This window comes from Carlito syrichta, unplaced genomic scaffold, assembly GCF_000164805.1.
Source record: "Carlito syrichta isolate Samal-C Ts95f unplaced genomic scaffold, Tarsius_syrichta-2.0.1 Scaffold303180, whole genome shotgun sequence".
Taxonomy (NCBI): Eukaryota; Metazoa; Chordata; class Mammalia; order Primates; family Tarsiidae; genus Carlito; species Carlito syrichta.
Window position 1 is genome coordinate 214,022 of NW_007247276.1, and position 23,754 is coordinate 237,775.

The window sequence follows — 23,754 nt, forward strand, 5'->3', positions numbered from 1 at the left end:
CCCCCCCACCCCACAGTTTCCCACTCCTGCCAATCCTTTCCTTATAGTATTGCAATAGTTGTTCAAGGTCCACTTATGAATGAGAACATGTGATACTAGGTTCTTTGTTTCTGTGAAAGATTGCTCAGTATTGTAGACTCTCAGTCCATCCAGGTTGCTGTGAAGTTCATGATTTTGTTCTTTATGGCTGAGTAATAGTCCACTGTGTATATGTACCACATCTTTTTTTTTTAATCTAGTTCTCTTTTGATGGGCAGCATGGTTGGTTCCATGTTCTTGCTATTGTGAATTCCTTTTTTTTTTTTTTTTTTTTTTTTGAGTTGGAGTCTCACTCTTTCACCCAGGCTGGAATGCAGTGGCATACATGTTCATGGCCACCCCAGCGCTGACCTTCTGGGCTCCAGCCGCCTCAGACTTCCAGATAGCTGGAAGTACAGATGCTCGCTACCATGCCTGGCTATTTTTCATTGTAGAGATGAGGTCTCGCCAGATTGCCCAGGCTGATCTCAAACCCACGGGCTCAGGTAATCCACTTGTCTCGGCCTCCCAAAGTGCTGGGATTACAGGCTGAGCCACTAAGCGTGGCCTATGAACTTCTTTTTTGAGCTGGAGTTGCCCCAGGCTGGAGTGCAGTGGCAAGCTTGCAGCTACCCCAGTGTCGACCTGGTGGGCTCAGGTGATCTTTCCACCTTGGCCTTCCAAGAGCTGGAGCTACAGGCACGCAGTACCACACCTGGCTATTTTTTTGGTTTGTTGTGGAGATGAGGTCTCACCAAGTTGCCCGGGCTGGTCTTGAACCCATGGACTCAGACAATCCTCTCACCTCAGCCTCCCAAAGTGCTGGGATTACAGGCTTGAACATCCACACCTGGCCCACTCTTTCCTTCTTAAGTATGACAGGAAATTTAATAACATATTATGGAGTATATATTGCATACACATAACATTTTTCATTCCTTTCTGTATGGTCTTTGAATTTTTTATAGCATTTAATATTCTTGACCACTCTTTTCAATTTCATCTTATACCCTGGAAGCTTTCCAGATATCCGTTAGTAGAGGTTTACGTGGGTTTCTTTTTCTTCTCTTTGCCAGTATTTTTGTGGCCTCATTTTTGGGTTCTTTTTACCTCTGTCCCTTTCTTTCTTCTTTCCACAAAACATATGGTGCCATCTGTAACTAACACTGCTTTAGGGGTTGGACATGCAGAGATGAGCAAAACAGCTCCCCCACCGGCCCATGGAGTAACTGCTAAATGTCTTTGCAGATATAGGTGAGTGTTGAGGTCACGCGCTGTATAAATAGTTTTCAGTTCTTGAACGAGAAGTCTTCTAAAGAGGCAGATTATATTGTATTCACCCTTGAGTATCCAGCAAGGAGTGTAACACCTGTCACAGCATGGGCTCAACTGATTTCAGCTGAGCGAATGAATGTGAGGCACACTGAGACCCAAGAAATATATTGCTCTAGAGCTATGCTCTCCTCTACAATAGCCACTAGTTACATGAAGATACTTAAATTTAAATTAAAAGTAAATCAAAAGTAAGTTTTTGTGTTCACTAGCAGTATTTCAGGTGTGCCGTCGCCACGGGTGGCTAGTGGCTGCCGTTTTCAGATCATACAGGTACAGAACGTTTCTATCATTGTTGGAAGTTTTATTGAACAGTACCCAAGGATTGTTACCTCTACACTCCTTGGCTTTAGATTGTCATTCTGTTATCAGTTATAGCTGTTCATTGTGAAGTTTCTCTGCCTTTTTTTTCCTTGTCAGCTATCACTTATGCTTTCATCTTCTAATTTACTGTTTCAGTATTTTTAGTTTTTAACCCAGTTCATCAAATTTGTGACTCTGGCTGTCCATACACTTTCATTTCTTCCAAATTTTTAAATTCTAAATTGAATTACACATAGATAAATTTGCTGTGCCGGGCTCGGTGGCTCAGCCTGTAATCCCACACCTTTGGGAGGCTGAGGTGAGTGGATTGCCTGAGCCCGCGGGTTCGAGACCCACCTGGGCAGCAAGACCTCATCTCTACAATAAATCAAAAAATCAGCCGGGCGTGGTAACGCATGCCTATAATTCCAGCTACTTGGAAGGCTGAGGCGGAAGGATCGCTGGAGCCCAGCAGGTCGAGGCTGCGGTGGCCGGGAGCGGCCACTGCGCTCCAGTCTGGGCGACAGAGTGAGACTCCAACTCAAAAAAAAAAAAAAAATTTGCTGCATAGCTTAATTGTAGATAGAGGAGAGGGAGCAGGGGGCACACTTCATCAAGAATGGTGCCTGATCTCAAACCAGGTGACGTGGGGACCAAAGTGAGGCCCAAACTTTACCTCTCCAATGACCATTTGTATCCCTAACCCTGAATTGTACCCCACATCTTAAAAATAAAAATTTTAAAAATAATAAATAAATTGTGGATAGAGATGTTTTATAAATGATTTCATGATCTTTTTTGCACGAGTGCTCTCCAAAGCAACTATGTTCATACTCATTGCTTTCTCAGTATGTCTCTAAACAATGAATTGATTCTACTACAGTTTGCAGTCGGTGCTGGACGATCTCCTGGTTGCTACTTCTGATGGACTTCTTCATCTTATCCACTGGGACGGAACGACAAATGGAAGGAAAGCCATCGACCTTTGTACAGTGCCGTTTTCAGTAGACCTGCAGTCTTCCAGAGGTAGCTGTGCTTTCTACATGAAGTAGAACCAGCTTAATATTTCTAAGCTGCCTAGATATTTTTATGCGTAAAAGTTGACTTTTCTTCTTTGGCTTTACTTATGCAAGGGGGCTGGGGGAGAGTGCGAGAGAGGGAATCATTCAGTAGGAAAGGATAGTTTCGTTGTTTACAATCATTAGATCGTTACTTCTGTCCTTTAACCTTACAGGGTTTGCAAGCAAAAAGTAAGAGAATAATTTGCTATATTCATTATTCTGTTTCATATACTCATTTTTTCTTCAGTAGGTTCATTCCTGGGCTTTACAAATGTACACATTAAAGACATGGAATACTGCGCCACACTTGATGGGTTTGCTGTTGTGTTTAATGACGGTAAAGTTGGATTTATTACACCGGTGTCAAGTAGATTTACTGCAGAGGTATGGCTTATTTTCTCTGAAGGTTTTTTATATTTTACATTTATTGATTTTATTCTTTGTTATCAAATCCCTCTCTATTGTCTTTATTCATATTAGATTTGGGGGGTTGTTAATTTTTTTAAATCAAACTATGTAACTTGTGTAAGTAGAATAAATTCTGCTAGACACGTGGAAGAAAAATTAGGGTTCCTGCGTTCCTCCCCACTGTCCTCATGTCTGATTTGCCATTCCTAAAGGCAGTTGCTTTTTATTCCTTTACTGGTTATTTTGAAATTTATCTCCACCACTGTGAGTATTTCCTTTAATTTACAGGCTGTGTTTATTGACTTCTACATGGAAAATGACCATTTACTTTCCTCTTTCCAATATGGTTGTTGTGGCTTTTATTGCTTTTCATTGTTTATATTTTTACGGATATGTAAGCCCTATTAGTACCTGAGCCATGTAGTATGTTATGATTATTTTTTCCTTTCCAGCAGATTTTTCTTCCAGCTGGAATTAATCATTGTTTTTGGCATTGCTCAGTTTTTATGTACTTACCACTTCTTCAACCCCAAACTGCCTGCCAGTTGTGCCAGTATCCTCTCAATTTTTCCAAACACATTAGCTCTTCTATTCGTTTCGTCTTCTTGAAGACGTTTCTCTTGGAGCCCTCTGGCCTGCTCCAAGCTGGACCAGTTGCTTCCTAAATATTCCTTGACACAACTATTGTTTTTTGGCTTGCACCATCAGCTTGAGGATTCCCTTCACTCTTTTATTTGTATGAGATCCTCTGATAGCTTGTGAGCGTTGATTACTGTGTGCATTGGCGGCTGTGCCAGAGCTCCAATATGGAATTGAGCTCCTTGAAAACTCTGTGAGTTTGGATTGACTGTGATTTTTTTTTTTTTTTTTTTGAGTCACCCAGGCAGGAATGCAGTGACATTATCGCTACTCACCGCAGCCTCAACCTTCTGAGCTCAGGTGACCCTTCCCCCTCAGCCTCCCAAGTAACTGGGACTACAGGCTCATACTACCACTCCCAGCTACAGTTTTTTTTTTTTTTGTAGAGATGAGGTCTCACCATGTTGCCTAGTCTGATCTTGAACTCCTGGGCTTCAGCAGTTCCTCCACCTTGGCCTCCCAAAGTACTGGAGTTACAGGTGTGAGCCACCACACCTGGCCAATCTTTACCATAGCCTGAGCTGACCAAGCCATTTCCTTGAGGGACTTCCTACCTTTAGAGTTATTGCCTTCCTTCCCCTCCATCCGTCTGTTCCCCTCCTCTTCCCTCTCTGTCTCCAGTGTTCTTGGAAAAGAGTCTACAGTTCTTCCTGAAGATGTATACCTGGCTGCTCTAGTATTCTGGAATTTGAGTTGCAGAAGAGAACATTTACTTTCTATCCTTGTTTTCAGTGTGGTCCATAGACCTCTGGGGGGGTTTTGTTTGCTTGCTTTTCTCTAAAGAAAAATGTCCAGTTTTCTGCCAGAGTGGAGGTGGGGTATTTCTTGGCTGCTCGGCATTGCAGAATTGCTCTGGGAGGACCTGGCTGCTGCTTAAATAGGTCTTGAGCCAATCCTGCTACTTTTATTCCAGTCTTTCAAAGGTACCTGGATTCCCAAGCCTTTTGTGCGATGTCTATTTAGATGTTTCTCAGCATCCTTTACTGCCCGTTAAGGATTCCACTCGCCCACATGCTTTTCAGCTTCTAAAATGTCTGCATGCTGCCCCCTCTCCCATCCTTTGTCTTTGCCATTTTATGATTTAGAAAAATTTTTTCTGTTATAAAAGTTGAGGTTTTTAGAAGTCAGAGAAGTATATATTCATATTCAGTCTGTTCTCTTTTAGTATTTAAGGACATTTGTTGTCATTCTACTTGGTGTCAGCTTTAATATTAGCAAATATTTTCTATTATCAACTTTATTCAGATAGTAAAGTACTAAATAATACATTTGTAAATTTATGTCAGTTGTTAAGAATAAAAACTTTTGAGAAATGAGAAAAATCTCTTTTTTTTCTACAGGGTGCTTACGTAACTGGATTTGTGTTTGGGACTTAAATGTTTACATGCAAACAACATATTAGGGCTGGAAAGCAGTGGACTCTTTCTGAGTACTTTAGAGTTAGTACAGCATATATTCTCAGCATTTATTAGTATGTGATTAAATAGATTTTTCCAATACATTAAGGATTTGAAAAATAATGAAAGCAAATGGACATTATTGAATAAGTTATAAATAGAAATATGAATTACAAGAAAATAACACTTGTATTATCAGTAATTGGGAATTAACTACATGGCATTTAACAGATGTGTAACAGTGTTAGATTAAGCCAGTTTTCTGCTCAGAACTGTTATTAGGACTAGATTATGAGGACTAAACCTTGAGGACTAAAAAGCTAGAAGAAGAAAAATTGTTTAAGATGCTCAAAGTCTTTGGTAAAGTAACAAGACAGGAAAGAATTATCAGGCTCATGAAAGCAAGAGACCCAGTGAGCTAAGCCCAGAATTAGAGAGTACAATGAGCATTAACAAATTAGGCTACATGCAGCAACACAGATCTCACAAACATGTTGAATGAAAGCAGGTATCGAGACCCGCCTGGGCAGCGAGACCTCATCTCTACAATAAATCAAAAAATTAGCCGGGCGTGGTAGCACATGCCTATAATTCCGGCTACTCGGAAGGCTGAGGAGGGAGGATCGCCGGAGCCCAGCAGGTCGAGGCTGCAGTGGCCGGAAGCGGCCATTGCACTCCAGTCTGGTTGACAGTGTGAGACTCCAACTCAAAAAAAAAAAAAAAAAAAAGAAAAGAAAGCAGGTAGACACAAAAAAAATACATGTTGTGATTCCATTTTATATAAAGTTAAAGGGAAAATAAAAACATAAGAAATTCTAAATCAGAGTACAGATGGATATGTGTTTAAAGGAAAAGAAGGAAGCGATTACCAAGTACATATGGATATTGGTGACTTCTGTGGTAGGGGTATGGAGATGCAGCAGTTGGGAAGGGCACTGTTGGGAGACTTTGGGGTGCTGATTGTTCTTGGCTGGAGAGGTGGTTCCACAAGTGTTTGCTTTGTGATAGAACGTTTAGATGTGCTTTTCATTTTTGTGCATTCTTTACCATAGTATAACTTGTCATAGGGAAGGTTAACAAAACTGAAAAGTACTCCAGGAACTCCCATATACCAGTTGGAGAAAAAGTCAGTGTTCCTACCGTGGCCTTCAAAGCCTAAAAATCTGGCCTCCTGGTACATCTCTTCCTACACTTCAGCTTTGCTTTGCCCTGTCTACCGCACTCCATCCCACAGGCCTCTTTGCTGCCACAAGGGGGCCTTTGCGCTTGCTTGATTTCTCTTGGGACTTTCCTCCCAAGGCACCTGTTTGCTATCATGCCGCACTCGCTCGTCGCCATGATCGCTTTACTTTTTTAGTAGCATTTACTGACAGCCAGCATACTGCAGAATTTTTAAATTTGTCTGTCTTCCGACTCAGACGTGTGGCAGGGATACAAGCGGGTATTTTGGCGTGTTTGGTGCCTGCCCTCTCCTGTCACTGAGCGTGGTGCCCAGTGAATAGCCGGCACTTGGGAAATATCGGTTATAGAAACGAATTTCAGCCGGGCTCGGTGGCTCAGCCTGCCATCCCGCACCTTTGGGAGGCTGAGGTGAGTGGACTGCCTGAGCCCGCGGGTTCGAGACCCGCCTGGGCAGCGAGACCTCATCTCGACAATAAAATTTTTTAAAAAATCAGCCAGGTGTGGTAGTGCACATCTGTAATTCTGGCTACTGGGAAGGCTGAGGCGGAAAGATTGCCGGAGCCCAGCAGGTCAAGGCTGCGGTGGCCGGGAGCCGCCACTGCACTCCAGTCTGGGTGACCAGGTGACACTCCAACTCAAAAAAAAAAAAGTAGCGAATTTCAGTCTAAGTTGTGATCCAGAGACATAATGCTCAGGGAGATTTATTGTGTTTGGCTATGTGAAACATCTAGTTCTGTTATTAAAATTGAAAAATAAAATTCGTATTTAAAGCAGATATTCTATGTTTAGACAGTAGATTACATATCCATTTTGGAATCAGATGAAATCTGTAGTAGTCTAGTTCAAACTGTTGTGACTATATTGGATTTTCTAATGTTTACTGTGGGGAGCATACAAAAATAAAGTCACACACACACACACACACACACACACACACACACACACTGCTATCTTTTTTTGTGCTTCCCAAATTAATGATCATGATCTTTGCCTTGGAATTTATAATTTGAAATTGTTGTGATTTAACTTATAAGAACAAACAGCTGAGCTGAATCTGTTCTTTATATGTGGAATTGAATAGCATATAAGCTTACTAATAATGTCATTCATTTATTGAATGTTTAACTTGTTGAAGGGCAAACATTGTACTAAATAGTTTACATGTACTCTCATTTAATTGTAACACCCCTAAGTAATTTGCAGATAGGAAAACTGAAGCTTGATGAGATCAGATAATCATTTAAGGGAATGAAGGCAGTAATGATTGCTCAATAAATACATTATAAAGCAAGTGAATTGTAGAGAATGGTAAACAATTGACAAACCATGACTTGCTTCTAAAAGATAAGCCAAATCAAATGTACTACTTCCCACTGACTAGGAAGGTAAACACTATGTGCTAGGTGATGAGAATAACACCAGTGAGCAGGTGTGGTATTTATGCTGTCAGAGGTTCGTGTTCTAACAAGTTCATATTTATCTAATATGATTTGGAGGCCACATTTTATTTTTTATTATTTTATAAATAGATTAACTTGCACTAGACTGAGCTCAGTATTTATTGAACCAATTGATGAGAAGCTTGAGGTTTTAAGGGAGAATATTCAGATAGCAGTTCTGATGGAATGTTTCCCAATGCATATGACACCAAATGAAGCCTTATGAAGTAATATATTTATTGAAGAACCGTATTGATGACTGTAAACTTGAGGGAATTCTTTTTAAGCCTTATCTTTTTTTCTCTATTATAATAGCAGCTTCATGGAGTTTGGCCACAAGATGTTGTTGACGGAACATGTGTAGCAGTAAATAACAAGTATCGACTAATGGCGTTTGGTTGTGCCAGGTAATTGATACAGACTTTTGGATGTTTCAGAGGCATTGCCAAAAATAATGTCTTTTTTAAACATAAGCTGCATCATGCCTGTTGTAGTTTATGAACCAACCTTAATATGTCATCTTGAAGTGTTTTATTAGATTGAAGTGAACAAAAGCAAAAGGCAGATTTTGGAAGATGAACGTTTTAATTTATAAAAGTGAGTTTCTCTTCAATGGTAGAAAATTGGGTTACAAGTTAAAAAGAATAAATCAGCTAAAATTTAGAGGGTTTTTTGTTTTGTTTTGTTTTGTTTTACTGTTTAATCAGCTTCAGCTTCTTGCTTTGATTCATATAATGGAGATTTTCAATACAAAATTGAATAAAATTCCAGCCTGAGCAACATAGTAAGACCTCATCTCTACAGAAAATTTCAAAAATTGCCAGGCATGGTGGTGCATGCCTATAGTCCCAGTTTCTTTGGAGCCTGAGGTAGGAGGGTCACTTCAGCCCAGGACTCTGAGGCTGTGGTGAGCCATGATCGTGCCCCTGCCCTTCAGCCTGAGCAGCAGAGTGAGACCCTGACTTTAAAAATTAAATTATTTGTTCAGCAAATGTCTGTGCATCTAGCTTGAACCAGGCACAGTTCTAAGCATTTGGAATATAGGCAAGGAAAACAGGCAAAGATGCCTGACTTTGTTGAGCTTGTAGTTTAGCACAAATAAAAAGATTATATTAGTTATAGTAATGCCTTGCAATGTGTATAGTGCTTCTCAGTTTTCAAAACTCTTTCTATAAAAATTCCATTTTGCACTCAAAATGAGACTTGGTTTGCATAGTCTCCAGTCACCTCATCTCCGCCCAAGTTAAGCATCACCATATTAGAAAGCACCTTCATCACACTCTCAATAATCTTTGTAACGCCGGGTATCCTCATCCTCAATGTTGACTTGTTTTCATACACTGCTTCTCACTGAGCAGTTAAAACTAGAAATACAAGTAAGTTTAACTTAGTACAAGAAAGAAAGAGCATGTTTTCTTTATATTCGTTGATTTGGTTAGGTCATATTTTGTTTAGAATTTTAAATCTATATTGCTGAGTTTCTCCTACAATTTCCCTTTCTCCTATCCTCCTGGTTAATTTGTCTCATAAAATGGGTTGAGAGAGGGTTCTTCACTTTCTTTTCTGGTCATCTTGCAATGTATAGTGTGATTTGTCAGTGAAGTCATCTGGACCTAGGATTTTCTTCTTGGGAATTTTTTGAACTGCTGACTGAATTCATTTTTAAAAAACAGATCTCAGAGGATTTTGATTTTCTATCTCTTCTTAAGTCATTTCGGCAAGTTGTGTTTTGTTAGGAGTTTTTCATATACATTGTCAATTTTTTTTTTTTTTTTTGAGTTGGAGTCTCACTCTGTCACCCAGACTGGAGTGCAGTGGCCACTCCCGGCCACTGTCGCCTCGACCTGCTGGGCTCCGGCGATCCTTCTGCCTCAGCCTTCCAAGTAGCTGGAACTATAGGCGCATGCTACCACACCCGGCTCATTTTGATCTATTATAGAGATGAGGTCTCGCCAAGTTGCCCAGGCGGGTCTTGAACCCGCAGGCTTAGGCAATCCACTCACCTCAGCCTCCCAAAGGCACGGGATTACAGGCTGAGCCACTGAGCCTGGCTCATTGTCAAATTTATTGGCAAAAAGTTTATAATATCCTTTTAAACTTTCATATGATAAAATAAAAACATGCATGTAAAATAGTATATATTACAAATATTCACAGTTTTAAAATAATTGTAACACAAACACCTGACTGTACACAACTAGGTTAAGAAATAGAACATTGCCAGTTTGTCATAAGCTCTCTTCTTGCTACTTCCTAATCACAACTCTTGTTCCCTTGACTTACTTGGTAGCCAGTTTTCTATCTTTGTGATGATTTTTAAAAATAGTTTTATCACTATGTATATATTCCTGAAGAGCATAATTCAGGTTTGCCTGATTTTGAATGGAATCATATTTTATGTTTTGGGTCAGTCGTCTTTCAGTCAATATTATAAGGTTCATCCATGTTATTTGCCAATAGCTGTAATCATTTTTAATTAATTTGTTAATGGTGTTCCAGTGTATGAACATGCCATAATTTATTCACTTTGCTGTTGGTGGATATTTGAAAACTCTTTCTTTGTTTTCAAAAAAAAGATACATTATCTTATATAAACCCAATATCCTTATCACATATGAGATAATTAATGATAAATCTCTAATAGAATAATCCCCAATTCATATTCAAATTAACCCAATTGTCACCAAAATTTATTTCATAATTCCTTTGTTCCAGTCAGACTCAATCAAGATTCACTAATTATATTTGATTATTATTTCTTGTTAGTCACCTTTTACCTGCAACAGATCATAACACCTCTTTAAAAAAATTTTTTTATGGTACTGGCTTTTTTTGTTCAGCTCAGTTCTTCATAGAATGTTCTACGTTCTAGATTTACATCAATTTTTGCTCATGATGGCATTTAGTTTCTCTGATGCGTAGAATTACTAACCTGAAAGCTGCTTCTTGTTAAGTAAATATAGTCAAATGACTAGAAAACCTACTTGTCAGACGTGGGAAAACACTTAGAAGAATCTCACAGAGACAAGAGCAGTGGCAAGTGTGCAGGTCCCACAATACCTGCACTCAGAGTTAGCCCCCAGGCTTCTAATAAGGCCAGATGTTAGAATCCAGAAGAGGCACTTGAGTCATAGGCTATCTGTGCTTATAAGCTACGTGACTGGGAAGTACTGGTCCTTTCCCCAGGGTAATGAAGGTAGAATCTTGTCTTATAACCTTTCAGTCACCTCGGTCTTCATCAGTTGTGAGACTATAAGCACCTCTTCTGGCATGATCATAGGTTAGGATTAAAGTTTTATGATTGTAGCCATGTGACGTAGCAAACCAATGGCTTCTAAGCCCTGATCTGCCTGCACTTGCCAGGACTGGTGGCCTTGAACTCTAGGCTGTAGCTGGTGTCCTTAGAGTTCTATAAGAAGCCAACTTCCTTTTAGGATTCCAGTTTGTAGAAGACCACTATTGACTCTTACCATTATATTTAAAGGTTTGGTTAGATTCTGGTGACACGTTTTTGTCATAGGTGATGATGTGTACATCCCATGGCATTATTTAACAATGATGTCAAGTTGTCCCAGTATTAATGATGCTAACCTGGATCACCAATGATGACAACAGCCATATCTCTATTATAGAGATGATTTTTGCTTTGGAATTAGTGTGTTTTTAATGAAAATGTATTCTTCTCTTCTAATGGGCTGATGAGAAAGTAATTCAAAACTGTAGGTACTATAGGACACTTAAAAGGTCGTCAGTCTTTTATAAGTAGAACCTTAGCATCTGCTTTTTACATTAGAAATATTTAGACTCCCCTCTGACTCGTGAGAGCTCAGCAGTCCTGTGGTAGCAGTTGACAGTTGTCAGATACAAAAGCAAAGCCACATGATGCCTGCTAGCCACTCAGTGCTGTCTCTCAGCAAGAGGTAATCTGTTTGGGCAGGTAGTCGGAAAGAAATCTTTTCCAGGCATTTATTTGGCTTTGACTAAGGTGTAATAACATTTCCCTTCCACCCGATACAGCCAAGAAATGGACAAAAATATGAAACAGCTGTTTTGAATTCAAGACGTGAACTTAAGGCGACAAAGAACAGTGATCCCTGAAAGATAGGAAGCAAAATGAGCTTTCTAACTGTCCCAGCTTTTATTGTTTGGAAGAGTGTTTCCAGGGTACAACACAGGGATGGGGGGAGAGAACCCCAGTTGAGTACATGAAATGAGAACTGGGGAGACCCATATAGCTAGAGTTCATAGTAGAAACACAAAAGGGAGAACTCCCCAGGAGTGCTAGAGAAGGGTCCCTTGTGGATATTTAACTGGAACGTGGAAGATTGATACTAAAAAAAAAAGACCCAAATTAGACTTCCAGAGATGAAAACTATGATGTCCAGGGTGAAAAATACACTGAATGGGATTGACGAAGATTAGACATTACAGAAGAAAAGATTAATGAGCTTAATTAACGTCAGAGAAATCATCCAATATGCAACACAGGGAAAAAAAGGAATTAAAAACAGCATCAGTGAGCTGTGGGGCAACTTCAGGTTGTCTACTTACTACTAAGTATTTTACTTAGTCCTAGTCCTTATCCTTGAGAAGAGGTAGGACCTGGCCGGAATGGATCAAAGCTACCACGGGGAAACCTTCTGAATCCTGCCACAAAGAAGCAGGCAGAAGTGCCAGAATATTCTTATGATCCTAAACCACTGTTGTCCTACTGTGTGTAAAAGCCACTTTGGAGTCGAAAGTATTTTTAAGAACAACATTTGTTTCTTTTTTCGTTACAATGCTTAAGTAATATAACTCAAGTGTGTGTCTCATTGTCAGATACTGAATAGGTGTACGTTTTCGAACTGAAAATAGTGCAAAAAGCAAAAATGGGATTTTTCTATGATTATTGTAGTTCAGTTTTTAAATCTAGCGTAGAAGTAATATAGAGGTTTTAGTTTTGGTTCCAGACCCTTCATAAGTTTGACCACTGTAAAGATTTCTTAAAGTAATTCCATATACCATATGCACAAAAGAGCTGCATGTAATATGTATATGTTTTTTAAAATAATAAAATATTTCTGAATTACTATCCACCTTAAGAAATAGCCAATTACCAATGCTGATGAAACCCCTTGTTTACTCCTCCTCTTTGATATTCCCCTTTTTCCACCTTGGGAATCATTAATCTGACATTTGTGTACATTAGTTCTATTGTATTTTTGCTACAAATAAATTAGCTACTATATATCAAATATATATTTATATCTACATTTGCTGTATTGATATGTGTGTATATATACAGAGAGAGAGCAAATATATGAGGGTATCCTAAAAGAATGGAATTATCTTTTTTTGAGGGCAGACCTTTTGGACTACAGGCTTCCCCTGCTAAATAAGTATTCTAGGAACCCGATGGCATCAGTGTACCAGCTAATGTTGTGAGAGGCTGCATTTGGCTTCACTAAATTTTTTCCCCCACGATCCTGCCAACATGTTTACCCACTTCATGATAGATGATTTATGAGTGCACGTGGTCACACCACACTAAGTATTCAGCAGTTTTTGACCCAAAGCTGCAAGACCTCCATGCCCCACCCTCCCTCCTCACTCTATCTCGCCCTGAGCAACTTTTTTTGTGTGTCTCTGGATGAAAAAAGACCTCAGAGGAAAACGTTTTGCCACTGTGGAAGAGGTGAAACAAAAAACAGTAGAAGCACTATAGGCAACAGCATTGACAAGTTCAAAAACTGTTTTGAGCAGTGGAAAAAGCATCTTAATTAGGTGTATTGCATCAAGCAGAATCCTTTGAAGGGGACTGAAGTTTAAACATGTAAGAATAAATATACAATTTTTTATAAATAAATTCCAGGTTTTCTTTGAGTCCCCTCTCATATATACAGTTGACCCTCGAACAACCCAGGGGTTGGGGCACTGATCCTTTCTCCATGCAGCTGAAAATTCATGTATAACTTTTAACTTTCAGTAAACTTTTAACTACTAATAGCCTGCTGTTATAACATAAACAGCCTATTAACACATAGTTTATGTTACATCTTTGCCATGCACTGTATTCTTAAAATAATGTAAGCTTCAGAAATCTCAAGGAAGGTGTGTTTATTCACGAAGTGGATCATCATGAGGGTCTTCATTGTCTTTGTGTTGAGGGGGCTGAAGCGGAGGAAGAGAAAGCGGGTCTGGCTGTCTCGGGGGACAGAGGCATTCGTGCACCTGTGCCACTCAAGCTCGTGCTGTTTAAGAGTTCCGTTGCCTGTGTTTCCTAGCCACATTAATGCATGTGGCTGGAGGTCGTTCATTTTCGGTGCTATGTATGTCAGTACTCTGTGACTGTGCCACCGTTTATTTTTCTTCTCTCATGTTGCTGTACATTCAGGTTATTTCCATTTGGTTTCCAGTTATACACAATAGTACAGTGCACATCTTCTAGTAAACATTAGATAAGAATTTCTGGAAACCGGGTAATCTCAGCACTTAGTTTGAGGCCAGCCTAGGCAACTTGGTGAGACCTCGTCCCTACAATAAATGAATAGAAGCAGAGACAGACAGACAAACCAGGCATGGTGGCAGGCACCTGTAGCTCCAGCTGCTTAGAAAGCTGAGGTGGAAGGATCACCTGGTCCCAGCAGATTGAGGCTGCAGTATCCATGAGCATGCCACTGCACTCCAGCCTAGGTGACAAAGTGAGACTCCAACTCAAAAAAAGAAAAATTTCAGGGTCATACCTAGACATGGAATCGCTAGATGGGAACATAAAAGTATCCATAATAATACTTTTTCTATTTGTGTTTGTTTTTTTTCACTAATTTTTTTTTTGTTTTCACAGTGGCTCTGTACAGGTGTATACAATAGATAATACCACTGGAGCCATGCTGCTGTCTCATAAATTAGAACTAACAGCAAAGCAGTACCCTGGTGAGTTTTTTAAAAAGTATTTTTGATGTACTACTAATGAATGCTATGTGTAACAGATACTGATTTTAAATTAAACAGTACATGCTGTCTGTCAAATATTGTAGAACATGTCACAATATTCTGTATGACCAAAGGATTTCTATGTAACTAGAAAGGCTTCAGATATCTTTTTTAATTCTTTTAGTCCTTTTTTTTTTTCTCTTTATATCAATAGCTTTAGGGGGCACAAATAGTTTTTAGTTATTTGGTTGCGCTGCATAGTGGCAAAGAAGTGTGGGCTTTAAGTTTACCCACTACCCCCACCTGTGCACACTGTACCCTATAGGTGAGTTTTCATCCTTCTATCTCTTCTCCCCTCACCATCTCCCACTCCTGAATCTCCAGTGTCCATTATATCATTCTTTGTGCCTTTGTAGAGCCCACTTACCAGTGAGAACTCGCAGTGTTTGGTTTTCTCTTCCTTATTACTTAGAATGGGTGGTGTTCTCTAATTCCATCTGAGTTGCTGCATTATTTCATTCTTTTTGATGGCTGAACAGTATTCCATGATGTACATAAGGCACATTTTCATTATCCACTGATCAGTTAAAGGGCATTTAGGTTGAGTCCACATATTATTTGACAACTCCTTTTCCTTTGGCTGGATACCTAGTAGTGGGATTGCTGGGTCAAATAGTGGGTCTACTTTTAGTTTTCTGAGAAATCTCCTTACCAGTTTCCATAGCAGTTGTACTAATTTACATTCCCACCAATAGTGTTCGCACCCTCCCTTTTCACTGCATCTGCACTAGCATCTATTTTTTATTTATTTATTTTAATAATGGCCATTCTGACAGGTGTAAGGTGGTATCTCATTGTGGTTTTAATTTGCATTTCCTTCATGACTCGTGCTGTTGATCATTTTTTTGTATGTCATTCATTTGTATATCTTCAAGAGATGTCTGTTCATGTCATTTGCCCACTTTTTAATGGAGTCATTTACTTTTTTCTTGCTGATTTGTTTGAGTTCTTTTAGATTCTGGATATTAGTCCTTTGTCAGATGTATAGTTTGCAAATATCTTCTCCCATTCTGTAGGTTGCCTATTTGCTTGTTGATTACTTCTTTTACTGTGCAGAAGCACTTTAGTTTAATTAAGTCTCACTTATTTTTGCTTGTTGCATCCACTTTGGGGTTTTAGCCATAAATTCTTTGCCTAGGCCAATGTCCAGAAGGGTAGTTCCTAGGTTTTCTTGTAGGATGTTTAGAGTTTCAGGTCTGACATTTAAGTCTCTAATCCATCTTGAGTACACTTTTGTATCAGCTGAGAAAAAGATCAAGTTTCATTGTTCTGCATATGGCTGTCCAGTTGTCGCAACACCACTTGTTGATTACAATAGCCTTTCCTCGCTGTCTGTTTTTGTCTGTTTACTCAAAGATCAGTTGGTTATAGGTAATTGGGTTTACTTCTGAATTCTCTATTCTGTTCCCTTGCTGCAAGATTCTCCTGTACCAGTACCATGCTGTTTTGGTTCCTACAGCCTTGTAGTATGATTTGAAGTCAGCTAATATGATGATGCCTCCTGCTTTGTTCTTTTTGCTTAGGATGACTTTGACTATTCTGGCTCTTTGTTGGTTCCATTTGAATTTTAGAATTGTTTTTCTAATTCTGTGGAAAATTATGGTAGTTTGATAGGGATTGTGTTGAATCTGTAGAGTACTTTGGGTAATATGGTCATTTTAGCAATGTGGATTCTTCCAATCCATGAGCATAGGATGTTTTTCCATTTGTTTGTGTCCTTGATTATGGTGGATTTTTTTTTTATGTGCTGTAGATTCAGTTTGCTAATGTTTTGTTGAGAATTTTCCCAGCTGTGTTCATCAGGGATATTGGTCTGTAGTTTTCTTGTTGTGTTTTTTCTTGGCTTTTGTATCAGGGTGATACTGGCTTCATAGAATGAGTTAGGGAGAATTCCCTCTTCTTCAATCTTATGGAATAGTGTTAGTATAATTGGTGCCAGTTCTTTTTTGAAAGTCTAGTAAAATTTGACTGTGACTCTGTCAAGTACTGGATTTTTTTGTTGTTGGGAGACTTTTAATTACTGTTTCAATCTCATTACTATTTAATGGTCTGTTCAGGGTGGCTGATTTGTTTGAGTTCTTTGTAGATTCCTCTAGATTGTCTAATTCTCTCGTCAGGGGTGTTCATAATAATTTCAGATGATCTTTTTGTATTTCTATCCCTATTTTCATGTGTGATTGAGCTCATTTGAATCTTTTCTCTTCATTTCTTAATTAATCTTAGCTAGTGGTCTGTCAATTTTGTTTATCTTTTCAAAGAGCCAGATTTTTGTTCCATTGATCCTTTGTATTTTTTTAATTTCAATTTCATGTTGTTCTGCTCTTATCTTCATTATTTCTTTTCTTCTGCTAGCTTTGGATTTAGTTTGGTTCATGTTTTTTCTAGTTCCTTGAGGTGTGATGTTAGGTTGTCAATATGCGGATCTTTCAGTCTCACTAATGTAGGCTTTAAGCTATATAATGTGCTGATGAGAAAAATGTATATTCTGTAGCTTTGAAGTAGAACGTTCTATAGGTGTCCATTAGGCCCATTTGCTCTAGGGTCCCGTTTAACTCCAATGTTTCTTTGTTGACTTTCTGCCTGGATGAGCTGTCTGTTGCTGTTAGTGGTGTGTTGAAGTCTCACACCGTTATTGGACTGCTGTCTGTCTCTTTTTTTAGGTTTGGTAGATTTTGTTTTGTAAAGGTGGGAGCTCTGGTGTTAGATGCACATATATTTAAAATTGTTATGTCTTCTCATTGGATTGATCCCTTTATCATTAGATAATAACCATCTTTGTCTTTTTACTGTTAAAGTCTGTTTTATCTGACATGAGAATGGCTACTCCTGCTCATTTTTTATTTCCATTTGTGTGGAGTATTCTCCCTACTCCTTTACTTTGAGTCTGTAAGGAGTCCTGCTGTGGACTTAAGTGGGTTCCTTGAAGGCAGCAGATATTTGGATTGTTTTTTTGTTTTTTTTTTTATCTGTTCTGCCAGTCTGTGTCTTTTTAGTGAGGCATTAAAGACTATTACACTCAGGGTTAACAATGATATGTAAGGTACTCTTTCATCATGCTGGTTTTACCTGGTTGCTTTTTTTTTTTCCTTTATTATATTGGCATTCTATAGTCCTGATGGCTTTATGAGCTTTATGATTTCCAATGTTTTTTGCTAGTGTATTTTAACTTTTTCTTTTAGTATATAGAACTCCTTTATTTCTTGTAGAGCTGGTCTAATGGTGACAAATTCCCTTAGCTTGTCTGAGAAAGACTTTATTTCTCCTTCATTGATTAAATTTAATTTCCTGGGATGCAGAATTCTTAGCTGAGTGTTATTCCATTTGAGGAGACTGAAGATGGGGCCCTAAGCCCTCCTGGCTAGTAGAGTTTCTTCTGAGAAACCTGCCATTCGTCTGGTGGGTTTACCTTTGTAAGTTATTTGATGCTTTTGTCTCACTGCACTTAAAAGTCTTTCCTTCACATTAACTTTGTATCACCTGATGATTGTAGATCTTGGGGTTGACATTTTACAGTGAATCTTCTGAAGGCTCTTTGGGCTTCTTGTACCTGGATGTCTAAATCTCTAGCAAGGCCAGAGAAGTTTTCCTCAGTTATTCCCGTAATAGGTTTTCTAAACCTGTTGCTCGCTTCTCTTTCTCAGGGGTATCTATGACTCTTAGGTTTGGATGTTTTACATAATCATAATCTCACATTTCTTGAAGACTTTCTTCTATTTTCTTGATTCTGTTTTCTTTATTGTTGTCTGAATGAGTTAATCTAAAAGCCTTGTCTTCAAATTCTGAGATCCCTTCTGCTTATTCCGGTCTACTGTTAAAACTTTCCACTTCATTTTGTACTTTTCTAAGTTATTCTTTGAGTTCCAGAATTTCAGTGTTTTTTTGTTTTTTTGGTTTTTTTTTTTTTAGGTTTCTGTTTCTTTGGATAATTTTCATTCATGTCCTAACTATAGTGTTTAGTTTCTTTATATTGGTTTTCAACTTTCTTCTGACTCTACCTGAGCAATTTTATGATTAACCTTTTGAATTCTGTCTCTGGAATTTCAAAGATTTCATTCTGGTTAGGGTTCACTGCTGAAGAGTTAGTGTGGTCTTTTGGGATGTTGGAGAACTCTCTTTTTTCATGTGGTCAGAATTATTTTTCTGGTTCCTTCTTATTTGGGTGGACTATTTTTTCTTATTTGAGGTTGGCAAGGGGCTGACCTAAGCACCATTTGCTACATATAGCCCTGATGTGGTAAGTTTCTTAGTTGCTAGCTGTGAAGGTCCTGATCTGGGCACCTTCCCCACTGTGTCCAGAGGCTGTCCATGATCCTGGAGAGAGTCTGGGTAGTTCCAGCCCAGATGTGTCGATTTTTCTCTTTGCACTGTGTGGTTATTATCACTTCTTTGATGAGTCATGGAGTGTGCTGCTGGACCTGTTTTTCTCTGGATGCTGAGGAAACTCTATTTCCATTTACTCCATTGGAGGAACACACTCTACCTGCTTCTCACCGGCCATCTTAATTCCACATCCAAGATTTTTTACTTTCAATTCCCTTTAGTCCTTTTTATTCTCACTTAGTTTTAGCCCCTGCATTCCATGTCTGGACTTTGGTGTAGCTTCTTACCTGACTTCATTGCCTCTCACTTTATTACTTCCAATGCAGCTTATTCATTCAACAAATACTGAGTACCTACTATATGCTAGATGCTGTTCTAAATGCTGGATATACAGCAATAGGCAAAACTGAAATCTCTTTCTGACCCCGTTAGTGAATCCCCACTATCCACAGGACTGAGGCTAAACTCTATCATCAACAGTACTTCCGACCGAAACTAACAGAAAATCTGACTTACTGTGACTTAAATAGGGTTTATCTTTTCAAATAGCAAGATATTCAAAGGTGAGATGCTGCTGTTGACCTTCATCTAACCTCCATGGTCACAACATAGCTACTAAGTTTCAATCATTATTTATGCAATTGAATAAAGAAGGAGAAAGCAGGGCATATCTGTTTTTTAATCAGGAAAGCAAAACCTTTCCCAGAAACACCTCCTAGCTGCTCTGTCTTCCACTTGCATCTACTTGGCCCTAATTATGTTGTGTGACACCCTTAGGGTTCAAGGAAAACTTGGAAAGTATTTATTTGTTAGCTTTTCTAAGCTGTTGACAGAAGTGAGAAGGAATAGGTGTTGGGTTAAACATCCAGCTGTGTCTGCATATGTGGCATACAAGGCCTTCTACTAAATCTCTCTGTCATTGCTTCTTGGTTCACTCCCTTCTCAGTATCTCTATGAATTTTATAGTACCCCTAGGCTAAAAGAAATGCCAAAAGTTTTCTTGATTTAGGAGTTAGACTGAACAACTTAATAAGTATCTATGTGTTAGCATCCTAGTAGCATTTCCAGAAAGAAAAGGAAAAACATAAATGGAAATAAAATAATAGTTTTATTGAATTCTTAAACAGTTTTTTACGAATGGCATGTGTGTGCCTTACTAGACAGTGCAGTTTTCAAACCTTAAGGTCAAGCTGGGTGCAACCACCCACATTTTGCTGTTCCACGCTAATTTTCACAGAACACTTGCTTTCTGTCACAGCAGCGCCTGAGTATCCATCTTCACAAAGATTTAAATGAATTGCAACTGTGAGCTACCAGCAACTAGTTTACATTGTGCCCAACAGTTGCTATGGATCACTGTTTCTCTTGAAAGTTATCTCATGGTATAAGTTCTCTCTCTGTGGTTCTCTGAGATACCTTGGCACAGATGCTAGGAGCTGTAGTCTTCATCAGTTTTACTTAACTTGACCAAACGACCTGCAGATTCTTAACTGTCTCCATTCTGTCTGATATTTGAGTCTCACCATTCTCTCTCCCTGAAGTGTCCTATATTTCTACATGAAAGTAGATGACCCAGCTCAAGTGAAATATTTTCTCATGAGCTGGTTAGAATACCATTTCCTCCTGTGCTCCATTGCACCCTGCGTATGACGTCTGTTTCAGCATCTGTCATGGTTTACTGAACTTATTAGCTTACAGGTCTTTTTTCTCCTTGTAGGCTGGAAGCCTTGGGTGTAGGGTATTACCCATGTCTTTACCCTAGGCTAGTTCAGCTTAGTGAAAGGCACATAGTACAGACATGGTGAATGACGCCATCTGTTTTTTAAGCTAAGACCAGTGACCATTTCAGGATTGTTTCCAACAGCAATGCAGTCTCATTACTGTAAGCCATGAATTTAATAATGCACTATGTCCCATATCTACATTAGCAATTGAGGATTTTTTCTAAACTGAGACTGTTCCATTTTCCCCCCCTAGATTTAGATGTGCTCCCAATTTAAGAACAATTGCCATAAGAGTCTACAAATTTCTCTAATGTTTGTGGTTGAAAAACATGTCAGAGGGAAGTTGAGAGGGCTCGTGTAAATCTAATCTAGTAATAAAAACCTTACTAATCTCTAGGAAGAAGCTGGGGTATCTTGTGTTAAAATTTCAGTTAAACATTAGAATATTTAACTGTTCATGTTGACTTTGCATTGCCCGCATAGATACCAGTATTTTTTGCCTACCATTTCTTACATCCCTTGGGATTTTTTCAGTGAAGTTTTTTGATGGCAAATGCTATTTTGGGGAAGGAGATTCTAAAATGTTTTTATTTTGCCCATGTGATTTAATTATAGTTTAACTTGGTACTTGGTTTTGGGTTGACAAGTATTTTCTCTCTGTGCACTAAAGTAGTTGTTCAGTGTCACTGGATTTTGATTGCTGCTACTAGGAAGTCACCAGTTTGTATTATCTTTTTTAGGAAATTAGTCTTTTCTCTACAGCTTACTTTTCAGATCTTTTCTTTGTCTTTGGTATGCTGCAGTTTCACAGTGAAGTGGAACACAAAGAATTTAGTTTTTGTCCTTTTGTTTTTTAATCCTGCTTGAGACTCAAGCTTGCTGGATATGATTTTTATCTATCAACTGTTGTAGGAAATTCTCAACCAACCATTCTCTCTCTCTCTCTCTCTGAATATTGCTTCTCCTCTAATCTGTTTTTCTGGAACTCTAATTAGATATATGTTTTACTTTCTTCTACATTTCTTTCTTTTGGTAGAGATGGGGTCACACTGTGTTGCCGAGGCTGGTCTCAAACTCCTGGCCTCAAGCAGTCCTCCCACCGCAGCCTCTAGAAATGCTGGGATTTCATTCATGAGCCACCCAACCTTTTCCATGGTGCTTAGCCTGACTTTTAAGAGTTTTAATTTCTTGTTTCTCTGGACTATATCCTAGAAAATATCTGTCTGGGCTTACTAAATCCTCTCCAGCTATGTCTAATACGTTGCTTAGTCTGTCCACTGAGTTTTAAATTTCAGTTGTGTTTTTTTATTTCTAAAAGAGTTATTTAGCTCCTTTTTCAGTATGTATGTATCCTGCCCCTAATTTCAGTCTTCTATTTCTTTAGCTATAAATAGAATGGTTGTTTTACATTCTGGTGTCTGTTAGTCCCAGTATCTGAAGCCTGGGTCTGTTTCTGCTATGTCTTGCTTCTCTGGGTTCTCTCTCATTTGGTTCTGTATTTTCGGATTTTTTTTTCTTCCTAAGAGCTGATTATTTTCCTTGAAACATATTATTTTATGAATGCTTTGAGAGCTGGATTGCATTCTGGTTTTTTCAAAGAGAATCTGTGTTTGTTTCTGCTGGTTACCTGGGAGTACTACATCAGTCTGGAACCCTGCACATTGTGTTCTCTGAGATTTTTTGAACTTCACTAATTGCACAAATTACAAATCAGGGTGAAGGCTGACTTGTGGCTGCAGATTATCAGGGGAGTTTTATTTTCCATTCAGTACCACTGGTGAAACACAAAAGTATTCCTTGCTATTTCTTCTTCTCTTCTAGGGCAGAGTTGTTTATTTGTTTTTTCCTCATTCTCTCTTAATACCATGGAAGTCGCCCTTCGTAGTCCCAGCTTTATATGGGTGTCTTACTTTGGAGAAGCTCTGAGCTTTATTACTTGTCTTTAACATGCCATGAGTCACCAGAGGTGAAAGTCAAGGTCTTCAGGATTTGGCAGAAAAATTCAAAGAAAACACTTTGTCCTAATATTTTTGGTTGTTCTGAGGCATTTAGGAATTCTATTCAACATCTTAGTTGTTTCATTCAGGGAATCATTCGCTATACTGCCAGAAATAGATATTTGCTTCTTAAGTTTTTCTCATTCTTACAGTGTGACCTTTTTTTTAAAAGCCTACACATATTTTTCTCTAAGGACAGTTTTTGCAGTAACCTTATCCCCATTTTACAGAAACTGATTTGTGCAAAGTCAGAGACTTTTATCTTAGGCTTGCAAGTTTTAAATTAGTCAAACTAGTAGTGGCCAGAAACAGCTTTTCCTTCTTATAAATCCCCTATGCACTGAGTAGATCAGGCCGAACTAACGGCTTCACTCATTTTAAGTAGTCCCACATGAGCAGGGTTCATCTCGGTCTTTGAATCAGTCATGCCTTTCTGCTCACTGAGATTTGAAGAAATAGACTATAGAAAACACCGAGTATTCCTGAAGCAATCACTGATGTTTAACTCTTCTCACTACTTGTTAACAGACATTTGGAACAAAACAGGCGCTGTTAAGTTGATCAGATGGTCTCCTGACAACAGTGTTGTTATAGTGACATGGGAATATGGAGGCCTTTCTTTATGGAGTGTGTTTGGAGCACAACTGATTTGTACACTTGGAGGAGACTTTGCGTAAGTCAGTAGGGTCAATTTTTAGATAACTCCATTATCCCACACAGTGCATGCATAGAGAACCCTTGTATCACAGACCTTCCCTTTTTGCCTTATTCGACTCTGATCCCAAAATAGTTTGTAAGGTTCAGAATTAATTTGAGCTTCTGAATGTATTGATCTTTATTTTTTGAGTTGGAGTCTCACTCTGTCGCCCAGACTGGAGTGCAGTGGCCGCGCAGCCTCAACCTGCTGGGCTCCGGCGATCCTTCTGCCTCAGCCTTTTGAGTAGCCGGAATTACAGGCA

The 23,754-nt window shown here is 38.9% G+C and overlaps 1 protein-coding gene across 1 annotated transcript in view; it reads left to right on the plus strand.

Moving 5' to 3' along the window:
* The window catches only part of RIC1 (RIC1 homolog, RAB6A GEF complex partner 1), a 127,526-nt gene that overhangs the window by 70,204 nt on the left and 33,568 nt on the right, over positions 1 to 23,754 (plus strand). The window contains exons 8-12 of the mRNA XM_021712315.1: positions 2,537 to 2,679; positions 2,962 to 3,098; positions 8,095 to 8,186; positions 14,606 to 14,694; positions 23,324 to 23,468. Of these exons, the coding sequence (XP_021567990.1) occupies positions 2,537 to 2,679; positions 2,962 to 3,098; positions 8,095 to 8,186; positions 14,606 to 14,694; positions 23,324 to 23,468 (606 nt within the window). The remainder of the gene's footprint in view (positions 1 to 2,536; positions 2,680 to 2,961; positions 3,099 to 8,094; positions 8,187 to 14,605; positions 14,695 to 23,323; positions 23,469 to 23,754) is intronic.